General features: G+C 44.9%; 1 protein-coding gene across 7 annotated transcripts in view; it reads left to right on the top strand.

Annotated features, from left to right (window-relative positions):
* epn1a (epsin 1a) overlaps positions 1-17,036 on the top strand; it is a 52,687-nt gene extending 35,651 nt beyond the window's left edge. For 6 of the 7 annotated variants that reach the window (XM_028821992.2, XM_028821991.2, XM_028821988.2 and 3 more), the window contains 5 exons: positions 5,185-5,268; positions 9,732-10,089; positions 11,172-11,291; positions 11,380-11,583; positions 14,714-17,036. In XM_028821992.2, coding sequence (XP_028677825.1) covers positions 5,185-5,268; positions 9,732-10,089; positions 11,172-11,291; positions 11,380-11,583; positions 14,714-15,195 — 1,248 coding nt within the window. In that variant the 3' untranslated portion in view covers positions 15,196-17,036. The remainder of the gene's footprint in view (positions 1-5,184; positions 5,269-9,731; positions 10,090-11,171; positions 11,292-11,379; positions 11,584-14,713) is intronic. The other variant, XM_028821994.2, reaches the window with a different exon arrangement.
* The last annotated feature ends 713 nt before the right edge of the window (positions 17,037-17,749 follow it).

Here is a 17,749-nt window from a genome sequence, read left to right as displayed (position 1 = left end):
GGAGAGGGGTGTGTGGCGCTCCTGATATCACTGCAAAAGGATGAAGGTCCAAGTCTTTAGAGTCCTGGAGCTTCCTGTCTTATTATGTGGTTGCGAGACATGGATGCTATCCGGTGACCTGAGATGAAGACTGGACTCCTTCAGTACTGTCTCTCCGGAGAGTCCTTGGGTACCACTGGTTTGACTTTGTGTAGAACAAGTGGTTGCTCACGAAGTCCCGAATGAGGCACGTTACCTGCATTGCGAGAGAGTGTCAGTTACGGCACTACGGCCATGTGGTGCGTTTCCCCAAGTGTGATCCAGCTCGCAAGACCCTCATTGTTAGGGACCCGGGTGGCTGGACCAGGCCAAGGGGTCGCCCACGTAACACCTGGCTGCAGCAGGTAGATGGTCATTTCCAGAGGGTGGGATGGGACCGCTTGTCTGCCTGGGGGGGGGGGTTGCCAACTAGAATCCTGAGCTGTTTCATCATGTGGTGGGTGCGGCAATGCACTGTTCCAGTGCCTGCTCCCCAACCTAACCTGGCCTATCCCTTAATTTCATTAAACATTATGACATTAGACTGCATCCATAAAAACTAAGGTATTCTAAAATTTTTGACTGGTAGTGTATGTGAAAATTGGTCTCTTGATGCTTACTGTGTAGAGTGGGAGTTATGTTATAGCTTTTGTAATTAGGATTATAATGTCAGAAATGTTTGTTTGAACGATTAGTTTTATGAATAAGCAAAGATGTACCTTCATTAGTGAAAGATTTAAAAAATTAAAATTATGTTGACACATTGATGGCTTCTGTTGACTGAGATCACAGCAACGTTGCAGTAACGATTGACAACATCCGTTTCTTTAGTTTTTGCTTTCAGCTTACAGATAAAGGAGTTTCACATCTTGGCCTTCATTCACCATTGCACTGTAAGCCACCTTGACTTGCAGCCCGACGCCTTTTGCGTGAACGACCCGAGCCGCACTCTGCCCGTGTAGAAGAAAGCTTGCGGTCAGCTAACAAAGGGGTCTTCCTAATGTTATTTTGAGTTATTTTCTCGCATAAAGACCGCCACACGTTGTTCGTCTGCCTCCTGCCATATCATGATGAGTAAGTGTGGCTCATCAGAAGTGAACTTGACCTTGACACCACTGGATTCTTCTGAGATCCTGTGATTTTTTTATTTTTACAATAGAGGTCCACCAAAGATTTAATATGAAGTTTTCTTTTTCAAAAATAGGTAGATATTAATCTCGTTAGCGAAATCCATTGCCCTGTGCCAATTTAAAGTATTCACCCCCTCAGGTGTTTTCACATTCTATTATACAACCTTGAATCTCGGTGGATTTAATTTGGCTTTTTTCACACTAATTAACAGACTCTTTAATGTTAAAACTGATATTCTGCACTGTGGACTAAATGTAACTATGCATACAAGCGTGGACAAATTTCTTGGTCCCCTTTCAGCTCATTAGAAAAGTGTCAAATGCCTCCTAAAAAGTGATGAAATAAGAAGCCATTGTCCCCTGTGTACCTGCTTGATGGGTCCTCGAGTTAAACAAAGCGCATGTGACAAGAGATCAAGTGTTGCTTATTCTAACAAAGAGATTCTAAAATGGCCTGGACACATCTTTTGGGACCCCTGGAAAAGATCATACATTTGATTTGAGTAATTTATATCACAGGCATCTCCAATCGTGTTATTCAGCTGATTTTAAATGGAGAAAAGTCATCACTCTGCTGTTTGGTGACCATCATGTGTCCCACGCTGAACGTGGACCAGAGAAAGCAAAGGAGAGAGTCGTCTGAGGACATCAGAAAGAAAATGATAGGCACGTTAAAGGCAAAGGCTAGAAGATCATCTCCAAGCAACTTGATGTTCCTGTGACACACGTGTTATTAAGAAGTTTAAGGTCCACAGGACTGTAGCCCACCTCCCTGGAGAGGACAGTCAACCCCAGAATGGGCAGATGGCTCATGAGAATGGTAGACAGAAAGCCAAGAACAACTTCCAAAGATTAGTACGTGTCTGATCACACCATCAGTCGCTTTTTGAGTAACAGTGGGCTCAATGGACGAATGAATGAAGACCCAGCAGGGCTCCACTGTTGAAAGATCAACACAAAAAAGCCTTACTGGAATTTACTAAAATCCATATTGATAAGCCACACTGCTTCTAGGTGAAGATCATCTGGACAGATGAGACACAGTTTGAGCTTTTTGGCAAGTCACATCAGCTTGATGTCCACAGATGGGAAAATGAAGCTGTGAAAGAAAAGACCACCATACCTACTGTGAAACGTGGAGGAGGCTCAGTTTTGTTTTGGGTCTGCTTTTCTGCGTTTGGCAAAGGGTTGCCTTGAGTCTGTGCAGGGAACAATGAAATCTCAAGACTATTGAAACATTCTGGAGCAAAATGCACTGCCAGTGTCAGAAAGCTGTGCCTCAGTCACAGGTCATAGGTCCTCCAATAGGATAAGGAGCCAAAACACGCAGCTGTAGGCATCCGAGAATGCCGAAGAACAATACATTGGACCGTTCTGAAGTGGCCCTCTCTGAGCCCTGATTTGAATCCCATTGAACGTCTATGGAAAGAACTGAAGCGTGCAGTCAGGAGAAGACCCCTTTCAAACCTGATGAAGCTGGAGCAGTTCACTCAGAAGGAGTGGGCCAAAGGTTGCTCTCCGTCTGTTAGCTTTGCACATCTCCACATGGCCGTCACTCTGCATTCTTCTTCATGGCGGGCATGGTGTGCTTTTGATACAGAGCAATGTTCAAACGTGGCATTTAGTCTGATGGCCAAAAAGCTCAGTTTTGGTCTCTTCTGATGATGGACCGTTCTTCCTGCTGACTTCTGAAACCTCCCCTGTGCCTTCTTCCGAGGTGCCATTTTTTTTTTTTTTTTTTTACCTCTTTGCACCGGACCCAGTTGTTGTCTACATAGTCTCACCAATCTTTGCTAGTGTTGACTGTGACTCCTTCAGAGTTCTGTTGGTGGTCTCTCACTCGTCATCTTCAGTTTTTTGTGGACGGTCTGCTTTTGCGGATTTCCAGCTCTGCCATACTCTCTTGCATTTCTTAGGAACTCGATTTAACTGGATTTTCAATGACTTGGAGGTTTTCTTGTCTCCATCCCCCTTTGCACAGAATTGTTTGTTGTGTTAGTTTTGTCTTCATTGTATCTGTTAGCCCACCGTACTGACACACCACAAGCTGGCCCTTCCACGTTCAGGTGCACTTAGATTACAGTCAATGGATACCCGAGACAGGGGGTCTACATTGAACTAATTCTGAGAACTCCAAAACCAGTTGGTTGCTCCAGTGATGACTTGGGGGTGTCGTCATAAGGGGCATGAATACTTAGGAGATTGATTTATTTTGTGTTTTATGGTGTGTGCTTAATTTGTAATTACTTTGCCGAGATTTCATTTAACATTAAAGAATCTTTTTCGGCTGTTAAAAAATCTGTGTGATTCAGCGTTGTACAGCCATATCCATAAAATGTGAACACCGCCAAGGGGGTGAAGACTTTACAGGCACCGTATTTTTCTGACTCTCTGGTTGGACTCTCCATTGAGCGTATCAAATTGTCCAATTGTGAGTAAGTGTGGGTGTCTATTTGTGAGTGTAGTTTGAAGTTGGGTAGCACTGTACCCATGGTGGGTAGCACTCTACCCATGGTTGGTTCTTACCTTGCTCCCAGTCTTGCTGGGTAAGGCACTGGTGCTTTTGCACCCTGAACTGGATAAGGTAGCTCAGAAATGGGTGGATTGACGGATGAACTATCAAGTAGCTGTTCATGTAACATTTCAGGTTAGCCGAGTGCTGAACTGCTTAGACAGCCCACCCTGCTCATTGTACGAGGTGTTTATTACCAACCGGAACATGCAGTTTATTGAAGTATTTGTGCGTTTGGCGGCTTCATTAGTAAATGAATGCCTTGCTGCTGCCCAATTCCATCCTGGTGATGGTGAAGAGTGTGAGGAGTGTGTAGTGTCAGTTAGGAGTTGCTACTTCTAATTACACTCATCAAGAAGACTTTTATAGACCCCCCAAAGTCTAGCACAGGCTTTTTACACATTGTTTGATTTTTTTTTTTTTGATTGTCTACTCTGTCTTCGCATATTTGAGTGGGGTCATTGGCCTACAGCTCATCTAGAATATTAAACTCTATTTCCAGTTCTGCTATCTGTTGTAAGAAAGAGAGACAGAATCCATGAAAAAAGGTTTTGGGGTATCCACCCTGCATACTTGGGTGCCTCGTTAGAGCAAAAGAGTATCCTTAATAGACTGAGTCCACAAAAACCTGGTGGGTTTATTATATAGGGTAGTCTGGAAGGGGCGTGCCATGAGGGGTAGAGCTGGAGCAGGAAGTGATGTCGTAGCTGGAGTCGGGACTGATGTCCGGTGGGATTTCTTTCTGAAGGTCTTAAGTGGACGCAGAAAAGGTGTTAGTGTGCATCACCAACCCCTGGTCCGGCGTAGTGATATCTTTAGTTCAGCCCATCGACTGCCTGTCAAACATGCGCGTTTGTGTGACTCCATGTTGGGATGAAGTAGCCCTGACTTGACCACCTGGCCTGTGGGTAAAGAAGGCTTTGCCGAACATTTCCTGGATGGTGAAGGCCGATCAGGCTCCAGAGGTGCCTTTTAGGGAACAGTATGAGGCCTAGACAGCTGGCGACTATTAATCTCTGAAGTTCAGAGGTCGATAGTTTGATTCCCAAGGCTGAAGATCAAGAAAGGTGGGTTGACTTGCTTTAGCTAAGAGTCGGTGGCCAGGAGACTAGCTTGTTGAGTTGAGTTGTCGACGTCTCATGAAGTAGTTCAGTTTGAATTGTCCGGCTGAGTAGTCCTGAGGAACGTTTTGCATGCAAGTGGATGTGCCCCCCACCTACCCATCCGTCTCCAAAATCCCTGATTTCTTTCCCTTTGCAGGGTGGGTCAGATGGCCAATGATCTCTGTTGATTAATGTCATGTATCTTTGAATCTGTAGCTTTCACCGCCAATCTGAAAACTACTCCTGCTACCTTGACTGCTCACACTAACCTGTTGGTTTTTTAATATCTCCATACAAGCTGACCTTTCCAAAGCCAGTGTGAACGGAGACGGGCAGCCGTTGGCCAGAAGGGCAATGAAGTAGGGCAGCTGCAGCCTTTGCCATTTTAGATCAGCATTGACCACTTTCTTCTCGCTTTTAGGAGGAGCGTTTGAGGCGAGGTGATGACCTGAGACTACAGATGGCAATCGAGGAGAGCAAGAGGGAAAACACCAAAAGTGAAGAGGTATAATGAGACGGGAAAGTGCAGATTTTATTTGCGTGTTCCTTTTTAAGACATTTGCAAATTGTAAACATTTCCATAGTTAGCCCACGGAGTCTTTGGTGGACTGAACCAGTTTTCTTTGGTTTATCATTTGGCGCTTTAGCCACTGGGCTGTGCAGCCTTCTTTAGTGCTTGATGTTTGGTTTGTCTGACCATCACGTTCAGTCTTTTTACAGTATCGGAGCAGCAAGGCCACGTAATATGTTTATGCCTTGCACTGGAGACATTTGCGTGTGAGATCAAAAGGTGAATATGACAAGAGAGAGCAGAGTTTCAGCTTTTATTCCGTGGTATTGACATCTCAATATGTTCAACAAGATAGAACAGAGCACATTTTGTATTAAGCCACTCAGTTTTCCATTGAGCAAAAATATTGGAACAGAATTGTTTCAAGTCAGAAATACTTCCTATTTGATCTCATATCCCTTGCTCGCAATAATGGCATCAAGCCTACAACCCGTCGACTTCACCAGATTTCTTGTTTTTGCCTTTCTGGCTTTTCCTACGGCATCTTTTAGCTAGTTGTCGGTTTTGTGAGGTTTCTTCCTTCAGTCTTCTCATCACGAGGTCCACTTGGGTTCAGATCTGCTGATTGACCTGGCCAGTCCAAAACCTTCCATTCCCCCCGCCGTGATGAAGTCCATGATGAGGTGGCATTGTGTTTATGGGTTATTGTCTTGAAGCCTAATAAAGTATCCTCCCAATTAGTCTGGCTGCTTTTCTCCATAAATTGGCAGACAATATGTTTCTGTGGACTTCTGTGTTCATTCTGCTACTACCATCATGAGTTACATCATCAATAAAATGACTGCACCTGTCCCAGAAGCAGCCATGCAAGCCCAAGCCATGACACAGCAAATGAGTTTGTACTGTATGTTTAGGATCATGAGCAGAGATCCCTTCTTTCCCCACACTTTGTCCTTTCCATCACTTTGGTGATTTAATCTTTGTCTCATCTGTCTAATCTATCTATCCATCTAATTTATCTATCTAATCTATCTATAAAATCCAACGTCTGTCTGTCTGCTTTTCTTGTCAGAGCTGCTTAACAGATTTAGATCGGGTTTTTTTCTATACTTCTCTCATCGTGCTAAGTATCATAGTTCACTTGCAGTAGTGATTTATTTACGTGAATCTGAGAGAGACGCAGCGGGCTGAGGGGAAGGGGACGGAGCCCTCCTCACTCACGTTCCAGCCTCCGAGCGTACCTTACCTCCGCTTACCTAGCGAACAAGAGTACTTAACAGATTTAAATCGTGGTTTTTTTTGTATAATTTGCTTGAACATTCTAGTTCATATTTCGCTTGCGGCGCCGATTTATTTGTGCGAATCCGAGAGAGTGGCTGCGGGCCGAGGGGAGGGGAAGGCGGGACCTCAGGAGTAGGGAGCCGGGCGGGGCCCTCCTGACTCAGCGCCAGCCTCCATTTGAGTGGCTCTACCTCTTGCCACGTGTTGGAGCGTACCTTGCCTCCGCTTAGCTAGCGATACCTGTTTGTTCAACAGACATTATCATCTAAAGCCACGTTTTCAAACTGTGGTGCGCGTACCACTGGTGGTACTTCAAGTCATGCCAAGTGGTACTCGTGTGGTCCTTTATTTTCCACAAATCGATGTTGCTAGAATGCCAATATGTTGCATATAATCATATATAGTATAAGAATACTACTGTAAATGCGTGGTTGACTCCAAGCCGGCTTTTATTAGCGCGGGCACCCATTTCCTTAATTAGTTTAATATCACTTTAACGTCATAATTATAGTCATTATAGTGACTTTTTCTTCAAAACAACACGGGTGTAAATTAACGATTCATTGACAGTGGTACTTCAGTTTACTGGTCCTCGCGGAGTGGTACTTGTTCAAAAAAGTTTGAAAACCATGGATCTAAAGATTGTTAAGGAGTAACGTTTGACATTTTTGAGAGAGAGATCAGAACTACGTGTGTTTTAGAAGGTACCTGCTGATTGCCAGAGATATCATGGCCACGTGCACTTCTCCCCATGCGGGGGACGCTCTCCCGTCAGAGCTAAATGCGATCAGATACAGTGCCAACATTTGACGTTGGAGTGTACCTACCCTTCCGCTTGACCAAAATTAATTTTTTTTTTTATTGATTTTTGAAGTTTGTCCTGTTTCATGACTTATACGGGTGGAGCCACGAGGGACAGTTAGTCAGTCCATAAAACATTGTTCCAGAAATGTTGTGGCTCATCTCTGTACTTTTTTTGCTAATTCCAATCTGGCTTTCTGATTTTTACGGCTGATGAGTGGTTTGCATCTTGCAGTATGGTCTTGGTATCATTGTTCTCCTTCCAAGTTTCCTTGGAACAGTGGACTGTGATTTTTCCACCCCTGCTTTTTGGAGGTGGTTCATGATGTTATGGACTGTGATTTTGGGGTTTTTGTCTTTACTGCTTTCACCATTTGTTGTCCTCAGTTGTTGTTGTTGTTTTCCTTGGTTCAGTGCCTGTTGCTCAGTACACCAGAGGTTTCCTTCTTTTTGAGGACGTTCCAAATTGTGGTACTGGCTATACCCAATGTTCTTGAAATACCTTGGATGGATTTTGTCCCTTTTTTCCGCTCCAGAATGCCGTGCATTCTTCCCCATAGATAGCTCTCTGGTCTTCATGTTGGTCTACCCTTCTTACTTACAAATGAAGTCTTTACAGCAGAAAGCCAAAGCTTAGACTGAGAGTAGATATCCAGGGCTACATAATGATTCAACAAGCAATCTGATATGACACACCTGGGGAACAAGAAATTCCTGTCCGCTTGTCTCATTCCAATAGTTTTGCTCACTTGACAAACGGGGTGGTGTGATACAAAATGTTCTCTGTTCTGTGTTGCTCAACATATCGAGATAAGCTGAAACTCTGATCTCTCGTCATATTCATCTTTTGATGTCACACACTAATGTCTTTAGTGCACGGCAAAAACAAATTCATTGGCCTTGCTGTTCCAAGGGGACTGTATGTGACCCTGACATGTCTTCAGTGTTAGTTCAGCTTCAAAAAAAAAAAATTGGACGTGAGCGTCAGCAGGCTTTGCGCCCTAGGAACCAAGTAACCCAAACTCTTCTATAGAAAACATTTCAGTATTTGTTTGCCGCTCTGATGCTCCTCTTTCTGATCATAAAGTCGGTCATTACGATTGCAATTCACAAGAAGAATTCATAATCATTTGCAGAGTTATGGTATTTGCCATAATTCTCGAGATATTATCAAAAATTCATTTCAGGGTTCCTCCAGTGCCACTTTCTCTTGCACGATTTGGCTCAAAAACTAATTGGCACATCGTCATTTCATAACAGGCTTAAGTTTCGAGTTTGGAATTTTTCCATCCAGCCGTTTTCGCTCCAGACCTTCCTGTGACATGCACGCACACACACGCCCATCATCGAGATATCAATGTTTTCAGTATCAGGGATCCCTAAAACTTCGAGATCTGTCGAAACCAGGAGATCAAAATGTCTGACGAATCTAAAGCTTTCGCTCCTTCCCTATAGACAATCGGTTATGGTGGGGGATGGGGGCAAAGCAATTAAAGTATACCAAGCTTTCACTTTATGCCGCAGTTTATCGTTAAGAGTAAGGCTACATCCACACTACTACATTTTCATGTAAAAATGGCATAAACGTTTATGAAAGTATCTTCTTCCTCACTAAAGCACCTGAAAACGCATTTGCAGTAGACATTCGCCTGCGCTGAGCATGGGCACGTCAACGGAAAAATCCTTGGAAGGGATGGTAATGATACCATGGGATTTATCACAAAACCATAAAGACTGGCAAATTATTTGCTTTTTTGCATGTGTATGCAACATTCAAACTGTACAAAACGCAACTTAGGTGCATGTAGGTAAGCAACACTACCAGCGTCATGGAAAGCAGCACCTCTCTGACCGCCATGTTGGAATATGATTTACTTCAATGAAGGGTGAACAATCGGAATGATATGTTATAATGAGCAGAATCCAATCGGAGAAGGGCTACATAATAAGCTTGAACAAATCCGAGTGTGATTAGAGTCTGCATTTTGAAGCTCTGTTTTTTTTCCCCCATCCACATTGCAGCGCTCAGCCGGCAATTTAACAAGTCTACGTTTCAGGCGGGCATTTTCAAAAGTCTCCATTTCTGGGGAGTTTAAAAACGCCGGGGTGGTGTGGACGAAAGACGAACATGAAGACTGATGTCTGTGGTTTTAAATGATAACTTAATAATGTGGAGTTAGCCTAAGCAAGCCACCGTCCCAAGGAAAAGTACCATCAGGCAGTAAACATTTATAAATTGCAATAAAAAATATTAATATGCTTAAAAAATATACACTTTAAATTTTAGCATCTAAATATATATAAGTCTTTAAATATGTAAATGGAAGGCAGATAACTATCACTTTGTTGTACCAATGCTTGTCTTCTGTTTTAAGTCGTCACTCATGGACCTGGCAGACGTGTTCACCCCAGCCACTTCAGTGGCAGCAGCTGATCCTTGGACTGGAACCGTAACCTCCAAATCGGGCCCTGCTGCTGCAGGAAATGACCCATGGGGAGGCCCCTCTGCACCTAGTGACCCATGGGCCTCTGGCAGTCAGGCGCAAGCACCAGCACCGACCACCAAAGCAGCAGCAGCAGGAGGAGGAGGAGATCCTTGGGCGAGTGCTCCAGTGCCCAGTGCTGATCCTTGGGCTGCTGGCACGGTGAACCCATCGGCTGTTCAGAGCACTAAAGCAACTTCTGACCCTTGGGGTGAGAGTGCACCTTCAGCAGACCCGTGGAATGCAGCAGGTAAGCCTAAAGTTGGAATTGATCGCAGAGGTTTTGCATGTTCTGTTTCCTTTCACACGTAAAATGGATTTGTTTCAGGCTTTGTATCGGTAAGATCACGTTACCATGTGCAGTGGCGATGTTGCGCAGAGAAGATAGGAGCCGAGTGGGAGGGAGCTGAGCTGATGTCGCCAAGAAGCGCTCTGCTCACAGTGTTGAGAAGTGGCCTCTAAAGGGTTCACCTATTAGCTTACACTGTAAGGAGACAGCTTCTGAGGTAACTAAGTGAATTGCCCCGGACTTGCACCTCAAAGATCTGTACTGTGGTGAATTGCCGGTGGTCCGTTGCAAACCTGCAACATCTGGCACAGAAGCCGTCTCCTTGCAGCGTGAGATTAGTCGCCCATGTGGAGATCATCTCTCGACATTGTGAACGCTTCCTGGTAACATCAGCTGTGCTCTCCTGCTTTCAGCTGCCATCTTTCCTGAGCAACGTCACCTATACGCTCCACTCATCACCAAGTGAAATGCTGAAGCCTCATGCCATGAAACATCTCAGTTCGGTGAATTGCTGGTGGTCAGTTGCGAGCCTGTAATGTCTGGCCCAGAAGCCGTGAGCTAATAGGAGAACTCCATTATTCACCCTCGCAGAGACCATCTCTCCACACCGTGAATGCTTCCCAGTGACATCAACTCTAACACTCCACCTGTCCACAGTGCAAGTCTCATTCTTGTTGCTAAGTGAATTCCTGTAGACTCGCGTCATTCTGAAGGTTTGCGCTGCGGTGAATTGCTGGTGGTCCGTCGCAAACCTGCAACGTCTGGCTCAGAAGCAGTCACCTTGCAGCGTGAGCTAATATGAGAACTCCCTTAGTTTGCCACGCAGAGACCGTCTCTCAGCACTGCGAGTGGAGCGCTTCATGGCGATGTCTCTCTCGCTCTCAACACGACAACATCTCCACTGCACCGCAAATGTTTACTATAAACCTCAAACTTAAGATGTGGACAAATGTGTGTAAAATTCTGTTTATTACTAACACTTTGTTCATGGTCGGGTGCTTCCTGCTGGCTTCCAACTGTCATTCTTATTTCTTTCCCCTCAGTGACCCCTCCCAGTTCTGACCCTTGGGGGTCCGCGTCAGTGCCTCCATCACATGATCCCTGGAGTTCTGAACAGAACAGTGATCCGTGGGGAACTCCAGCACAGCACACCAATGGCACAGGTTGGCAGAGCGGCCGGATCCTCCTTTTGTGCCCCTGTCAAGCGGCCTCATCTTATTGTCTCTCTGTCTCTCTTATGGTTTCTTTCAGGGGACTCCGATTCAGGAGATGCAGCTCCCCCACAATCACGCTCTCCTGACTCGTTTGACTTTACAGCGGTTGGAGCCTCCCTTCCTTCCCGGAAGACCCCAGAATCTTTCTTGGGTCCCAATGCAGCACTAGTTGATCTGGACTCTCTAGTCTCCCAGAAACCCAAAACGACATCAGCAGGCACTTCAAATCCCTTCCTTTCAGGTGAGCAGTCATTTATGTTTTTGTTTTTTTATTATTAATCTGACTGAAAATGTTCTCGGCAATAATGGAAAATGCTGAGTCACCCCTTTGATTTCTTAATAACCTGCCCCATTGTCAGAAGTCACGTAGAATATATAATCACTTACTCTTCCCCTGTGTCTGAACCTCTCAGGTTTGGTGAAACAAAACTTTAATTTGCTGTTTAATTCCACATGGAGACGCAGCTCAGATAAGGGGCCTCCTTGTCCTCCTGTACAGTTCTGTGCAAAGGTCTGAGGCACTTGTGGGAAACAAATGCAATAAAACAGGAATGCTTTCGAAAATAATGCCATGAAGAAGTCGGCATTACTCTGTTAACTACAGGGCACTTGAGATACTTCACACAGATATGTGACATAGATGGCCATTTCATGTCTTCTGGATTGGTGTGTCAATAGAAAAGAATGCATTTTAGAGTTCCACACATTCCTGTCGCAACAATGCAGTAAGATAATTGAATGTTCTTAACGAAAGAAAACTCGTGTAGCAGTGGAGCTCATTCAGATTCAAAAACTTGAGGCCTTTGTAGACACACGGTGTGCTGCTTGATTAAGCAAATCTAACAAATAGGTGCTGATGATCAGCGATGTCATGTGTAGGTGGAACCAACGGTGATGAAATGAAACAAACAGCTGTGTGGAGAAATTTAAAAACTGAGCAGGGACAACCAGATGAAAAAGGGGGAGTTGAACCTGCAAAGCTTATACTGTGGCAAAAGTGAGTATAGCGATGAGACACATGGGGGTCCATCCTGCATCATCACGGTCTCTCGTTTCTAGATTGTGCTCAAGTGGTGACAAACGCAGCACAACAGCAAATAACATCAAAAAGTCCATGGGAAATTCCAGTTACTCGTGTGGTATACATGTCAACTCATCCAGTCGTATCCTCACAACATCCCAATGGTGTGTATTTTTACTAAAATATTATTAATAAACCACTTCCTGAAAACGTTCTCGTGAACGCAACCAAACATTTGAATAGTAGACCCGCCTCCTCGCCTTACTCATTGGTCAGGGGTTCAGCTCAGTAATGGCTTACTGATTGGTTAACATTGCCTTTCACTGATATTGACAGCGGTAAGTTAGTTGAGAGACACATACAGATGGGTCCTTATGATTCGTGGAACTGCCTATTCACGGGTTTGTCATCAATAATGAGTGTGGAAAACCACAGACTACACGTGTAGGCTAGAAAAAGTCATGAAAACTAAAAATGTCTAGTAAGTCATAAAGGCCTAAACTATATTGTGATGAACGGCAGGCATGGCTTGGTGTATGATTCTTTACCTGGATGGGCTTAATGGCTAAGAAGAAAGGCAGACTCGGTTGGTACCTATGCTGGCATCCCGGCAGGGATGGACCAAAGATCCTTAACAGGGATTTCTTGACACTTTGCGAATGTGAAATGGCCGGCCAAAGTAGCATATACACTGGTCATTTTTTGTAATTCGGACTTTGGCCACACCTCTTGGCCAAAATGGGAACTGGACGAACTTCGGGTTTTGGCCGTAACATATATATGAAACCAATTACAAAAGACACATCCATAATAGTTTAGAAGTTTAATAAATGCTGAACACACAGGCCTCTAAACTACCGATTCCACAGGTTTGACAGCAGGAACTAAAAGGAATTGAAATTGATATGACAGCCGTGTAATACAGGCGTCAGTACACCGGCGAAACATGGGGAGTGTCTTGTGAAAAGTGGGCGGTGTCAGATGCCGCTGACAGGGGCATAATTTTATAGGACTCGACGTATGTCTAAGGTCGGTGAAGGCTCCTGACTGTCTCTGCTGCAGCTGGACTCTCTTGAACATATTAGCAAATTTTCGCAATCACGGGGGACTTTTGTCCCAACTCCATCAAATCGTAAAGCCCGGCTGTACAACTAAAGATTGACAGTTAAAAAGAACAAGAGAGTGAAAACATCAGGAAAAGAATCTACAGTATGTCGCACTTGTGCATATCTGAAATGCTTCAACATGAAGAAGTTTCGGGCATCTCTACACTTTCATAGACCACCTTTAAGTAATCCTGAGGATATGAACATAAATGGTAACGATGGCAGGCAGGTGTTCAAGTCAAAGGCTTGCTTGCATCTGAGCACCGTTCCATTTTCATTCATGGGAGTGTTTTTCCGGAAGTGGTTTATTTAACAGGATTACATGTGTTTGGGGTGTGCTGAGCATTAAAATGGATGCCTTGACTTGTGGATTGTGCAGCACAAGTGAGGTGAGGGAATTATTTGGATGCTGTTTGCGTTGCTCACCATGGAGACCTTTTGCTATAAGAATTGTTATTTCTGTTCTGGACTGAAATATGAGATTACAACTTTTTCTCAGCTGTCACTACAAACTACATGGGGTAAGTAACAGATAAAACACAGGGTGGAGTGGTGTCTCTGAAGCTAAGGGTCTTCGCTGGTATGTGGAAGGTTGCCAGTTCAAATCCTGCTAACTGCCAGAAGGGATCCTACTCTGTTGGCCCTTAACCTGAAATTTGTTCCTGGGGAGCTGTACAGTGACCTCCAATGTTCATGCAAAAAAGACAATTTCCCCTCGGAAATTAACAAAGTATATCAAAATAAAAAAAATCAAACCTCATTTTTGGGTGGAGCATTCAATTATAGGAGAAAAAAAGCAAGGGTTCCATCCATCCACCCACCCATCCATCCATTATCCAACCCACTATATCCTAACTACAGGGTCATGGGGGGTCTGCTGGAGCCAATCCCAGCCAACACAGGGCACAAGGCAGGAAAGAAACCCCGGGCAGGGCGCCAGCCCAACACAGGGCATGCACACACACACACTAGGGACAATTTAGGATCGCCAGTGCACTTTCTGTAACCTGCATCAGCGCTACCCACTGCGCCACCGTGCCCAAGGGTTCCATATCTTACAAAAAAAAAAAATTTTAAGCTGGAAAAAGTGTGTTCCGTTAGCAAAAAAGTAAATGGCTACTAATTGTGAAAGTGGTTGAAACAAAGATCTGTGGTGGTCCTGACCATTTGCCAGGCAGCCTAGAAGCCCAACAAACTCTACATGTGTCTGTTTTAATTTTTTTTTTTTTTTTTTTTTTGGGCAGGTTCTTCTGGAGGTGGTTCTTCTGCTGGGGGCACTACCATCGCAGCCAGAGGAGTATCTCCGACGCCGCCACCGCCAGCCCCCGTATCCAACCCGTTTGGCTCAACTTCAGTCTCTCCCCAGCCGTCTGCCATAAGCCTCGGTCCCATGCGAACAAGTCCTGTTCCCCCTTCGATGATGATGGGAGCCCCGCCTGCAGGTCCTCCTCACCTTGGCATGGTCCAGCCTACTGTGCCAATGGGCATGCAGATGCCACCTCAGATGAGTTTGGGAATGGTTCCCCCCAGCACGATGGGTATACCCTTTGGCACGGTTTCACCTATGAGTGGTGCCGGAGGGCCCATGTTAATGGGGGCCCCTCATTCACAATCTCATATGATGATTGGCACCCCCGGGATGGCCACTGTGGCAGCTGGAAATGTCAATTTGGCTTCAGCTGGGACCACTAATCAGAACAGTAGCACTAATCCTTTCTTGTTGTAAACTTGTTGCCAGATTTGTGCTGATACACACTGTCCTGCTGCACCTTGTTTGTGTGTGAGTCTGTAGGGCCGACGATCGATCAACAGATTTGACATTTTTTCTTCCCAGGACTCTGGAGCAGGGAATGAATTTTGCAAAGAGTTGGGGTTTTTGTATTTGATTTCATTGCCCTTTCAGTGCGAGGCCAAACCCAAGAGGACTTTTACAATAAGTGTCTGGCCAGCGTGTCCTCTGCTGGGGGAGCCTTAGTCATCCAATATAGGAAAGGAAAGTAGTTGGGTGGGGGGAACAACCCTTTACATTTAAATTAAAAAGTCAAATTCACACGGCTGGCTGCATGTGTGCCGCCCCCTTATTCCACCTCTATTTTTGGAAGTGGCGTACGGAATTCCCATCAAATCCATTTCTTCTTGGGCTCCCCGTACACTTCAGATGGATGCTGTGATTCATACGCGGACACAAACGGCATGCACACGTGCAGTAGGCCATTGTGTATCCCTTGACCATCTCGGAAATGTTCGACCCCAAAGTACATTTTTGGGGAAGTTCTTGATGGTTTGGGGTTGGGCGGGGAGGGTGCGGGAAGGGCGGTGAAGTGATGGTAGCTGAGATGGCATTGGGGTAGCGGGCAGAAGTAATTCTAACGTCTAATTTGCCAGTTGTATTTCTTAATCGCCCCTCTAGGACTGTATGTACTAACCTGGGTATTGGGGGTGGGGGTCACAATCAATTTGGAGGCCTTTTCCATTTATGGTAACAATCTCCAAGTTCCTAAGGCTGCCTGCCCACACCTTGAACGGCGTTCTACTTACCTGTTGTGTAGTGATGCTCCAATTCCAATGTTTGTCCGGGGAGTGGACTTCATTTCTTGCCTTGTAGTGCTTTGTCCGTTTTGTTCCCTCTGTGCATTTCACAATCCACGTTCCATGTTTCGCACACGTAGTACTGGCTTGTTTTTGTAGAGCATATAGGCCACCCTATCAGCCTTAATGGTGCGTTTCTGCACAGCATTGGTCATGGATATCGCCAGCTGATTTCCTCAAGGCTTTTTAGCCTGTTGCCGAGTGTAGTTGAACCTTTAACCCCCCCCCATCCCGGACATAACTCCATCAGTTTCACGCCTCACACCAAGGTGGGTTTATAAATCGTAACAAAAAGACCTTTGAAATACTGCAAGAGGTCAGTAGAAGCCAAAACTCTGCCCTCTTGTGGTAGCCGGTGGCAAGCCAATATAAACATAATGGGGTTGAAGAAGAAGGGGACAGTTGGCAGTGGATGGTGAATGCCGATTGGCTGAGTACTGATAAACGTGAATGGCCGAGAAGAGAGGGTTGCTGCACGACACTCATTGACAGGAACTCCTCACGAGTCCCGATAACCTGTTCTGTGGGAGGGAATGGATGGCTTGAAGTAATTTGGGACCTGATTCATTGTTGAAATGATTATTTTAATTATTATTTTTGCTCTTTGAATAATGAACTAAAGTGTTAATTTATCAGACAATGTAATACACAAGTGTTGCTTTGGAGGAGATGGGGAACAGGGAGGAGGGCTTGCATCAGGCCTCACCGGCCTTTTAAGTAGACACCAATGCCCGTGGCTTTGCCCAGATGGGAAATGAACTTTATTTTCTATGTCCGTCTCCTCTCCTCTCTGCCTCCATCCTCCAAAAAGGGCAACCACCCACTAATGATCCATTCACGATTATGAAGTATGAAACAAAAACTGATGAACAAAGAAAATGTGTATAAAGATAATGAATGAAATGATGACGTCTTGGGATTAAAAAAACACAACAAAAAAATTTAAACTGTTGGTGAATAAATGAATACTGTAACCAATCTGGAACCGGTGGTGGTGTCCTCTGCTTGGTGTGGCTCAGACACTCTAAATGTTTCTCCTTGTTAAAATGTTCATTGACACCAGTAGGGTGAATAAAAAACTCATCCTTTTTTTTTTTGTTCCCAGAGCACAGGAAATCGGAAAACTCTTCTTGTAGGAGTCCCGTGGGTGCAGGTGGTCTGCTCCTCTTTATGTTTGCTAGGATGTGCCACAGGCTTTGACTTATTTTTATTTATATATTATAAATCCAACAGCCTAGTATGGTATTTAACAATGGAAACAGTAGTCCGTTTGGTAAGACTGGTGCACGGACATCATCATCGTAGACGGTAAACTAATTCTCTTAATAAGTCTGTAATGTAGACTGCATAGCATCTGCGGTCTCACGTCTGTCACAAACGGCTGTCCACACTGCTGGTTGTTTATCAATACTGTAGAGCCGGAGATCATGCTAGTGCTCTTCAAAACTGAACTTCCCCACCCCTAGTGGACCCAACTGACACAAGTGTGGGGGGGGGTCAGGGCTTCTTTTAAATGTATTGTACTTGATATCTTGAATGTAACCCACAGGAGCAGAGCCGCCTGAAAGAGTTTGCAAAGTGCAAGAAGACGAATGGCAGGGCCACCGTAACAAGGGCCAAGTAAGGTACAGCAGCGTATTTGTTAATGTCTGCCTTGACATAAAGGGTGTCTTAACACTCCCACCCAGACA

This window comes from Erpetoichthys calabaricus, chromosome 16, assembly GCF_900747795.2.
Source record: "Erpetoichthys calabaricus chromosome 16, fErpCal1.3, whole genome shotgun sequence".
In the NCBI taxonomy this organism is placed as follows: domain Eukaryota; kingdom Metazoa; phylum Chordata; class Cladistia; order Polypteriformes; family Polypteridae; genus Erpetoichthys; species Erpetoichthys calabaricus.
The sequence above is the reverse complement of the archived record's forward strand: the minus strand, read 5'-3'. Positions and strand labels throughout refer to the sequence as shown.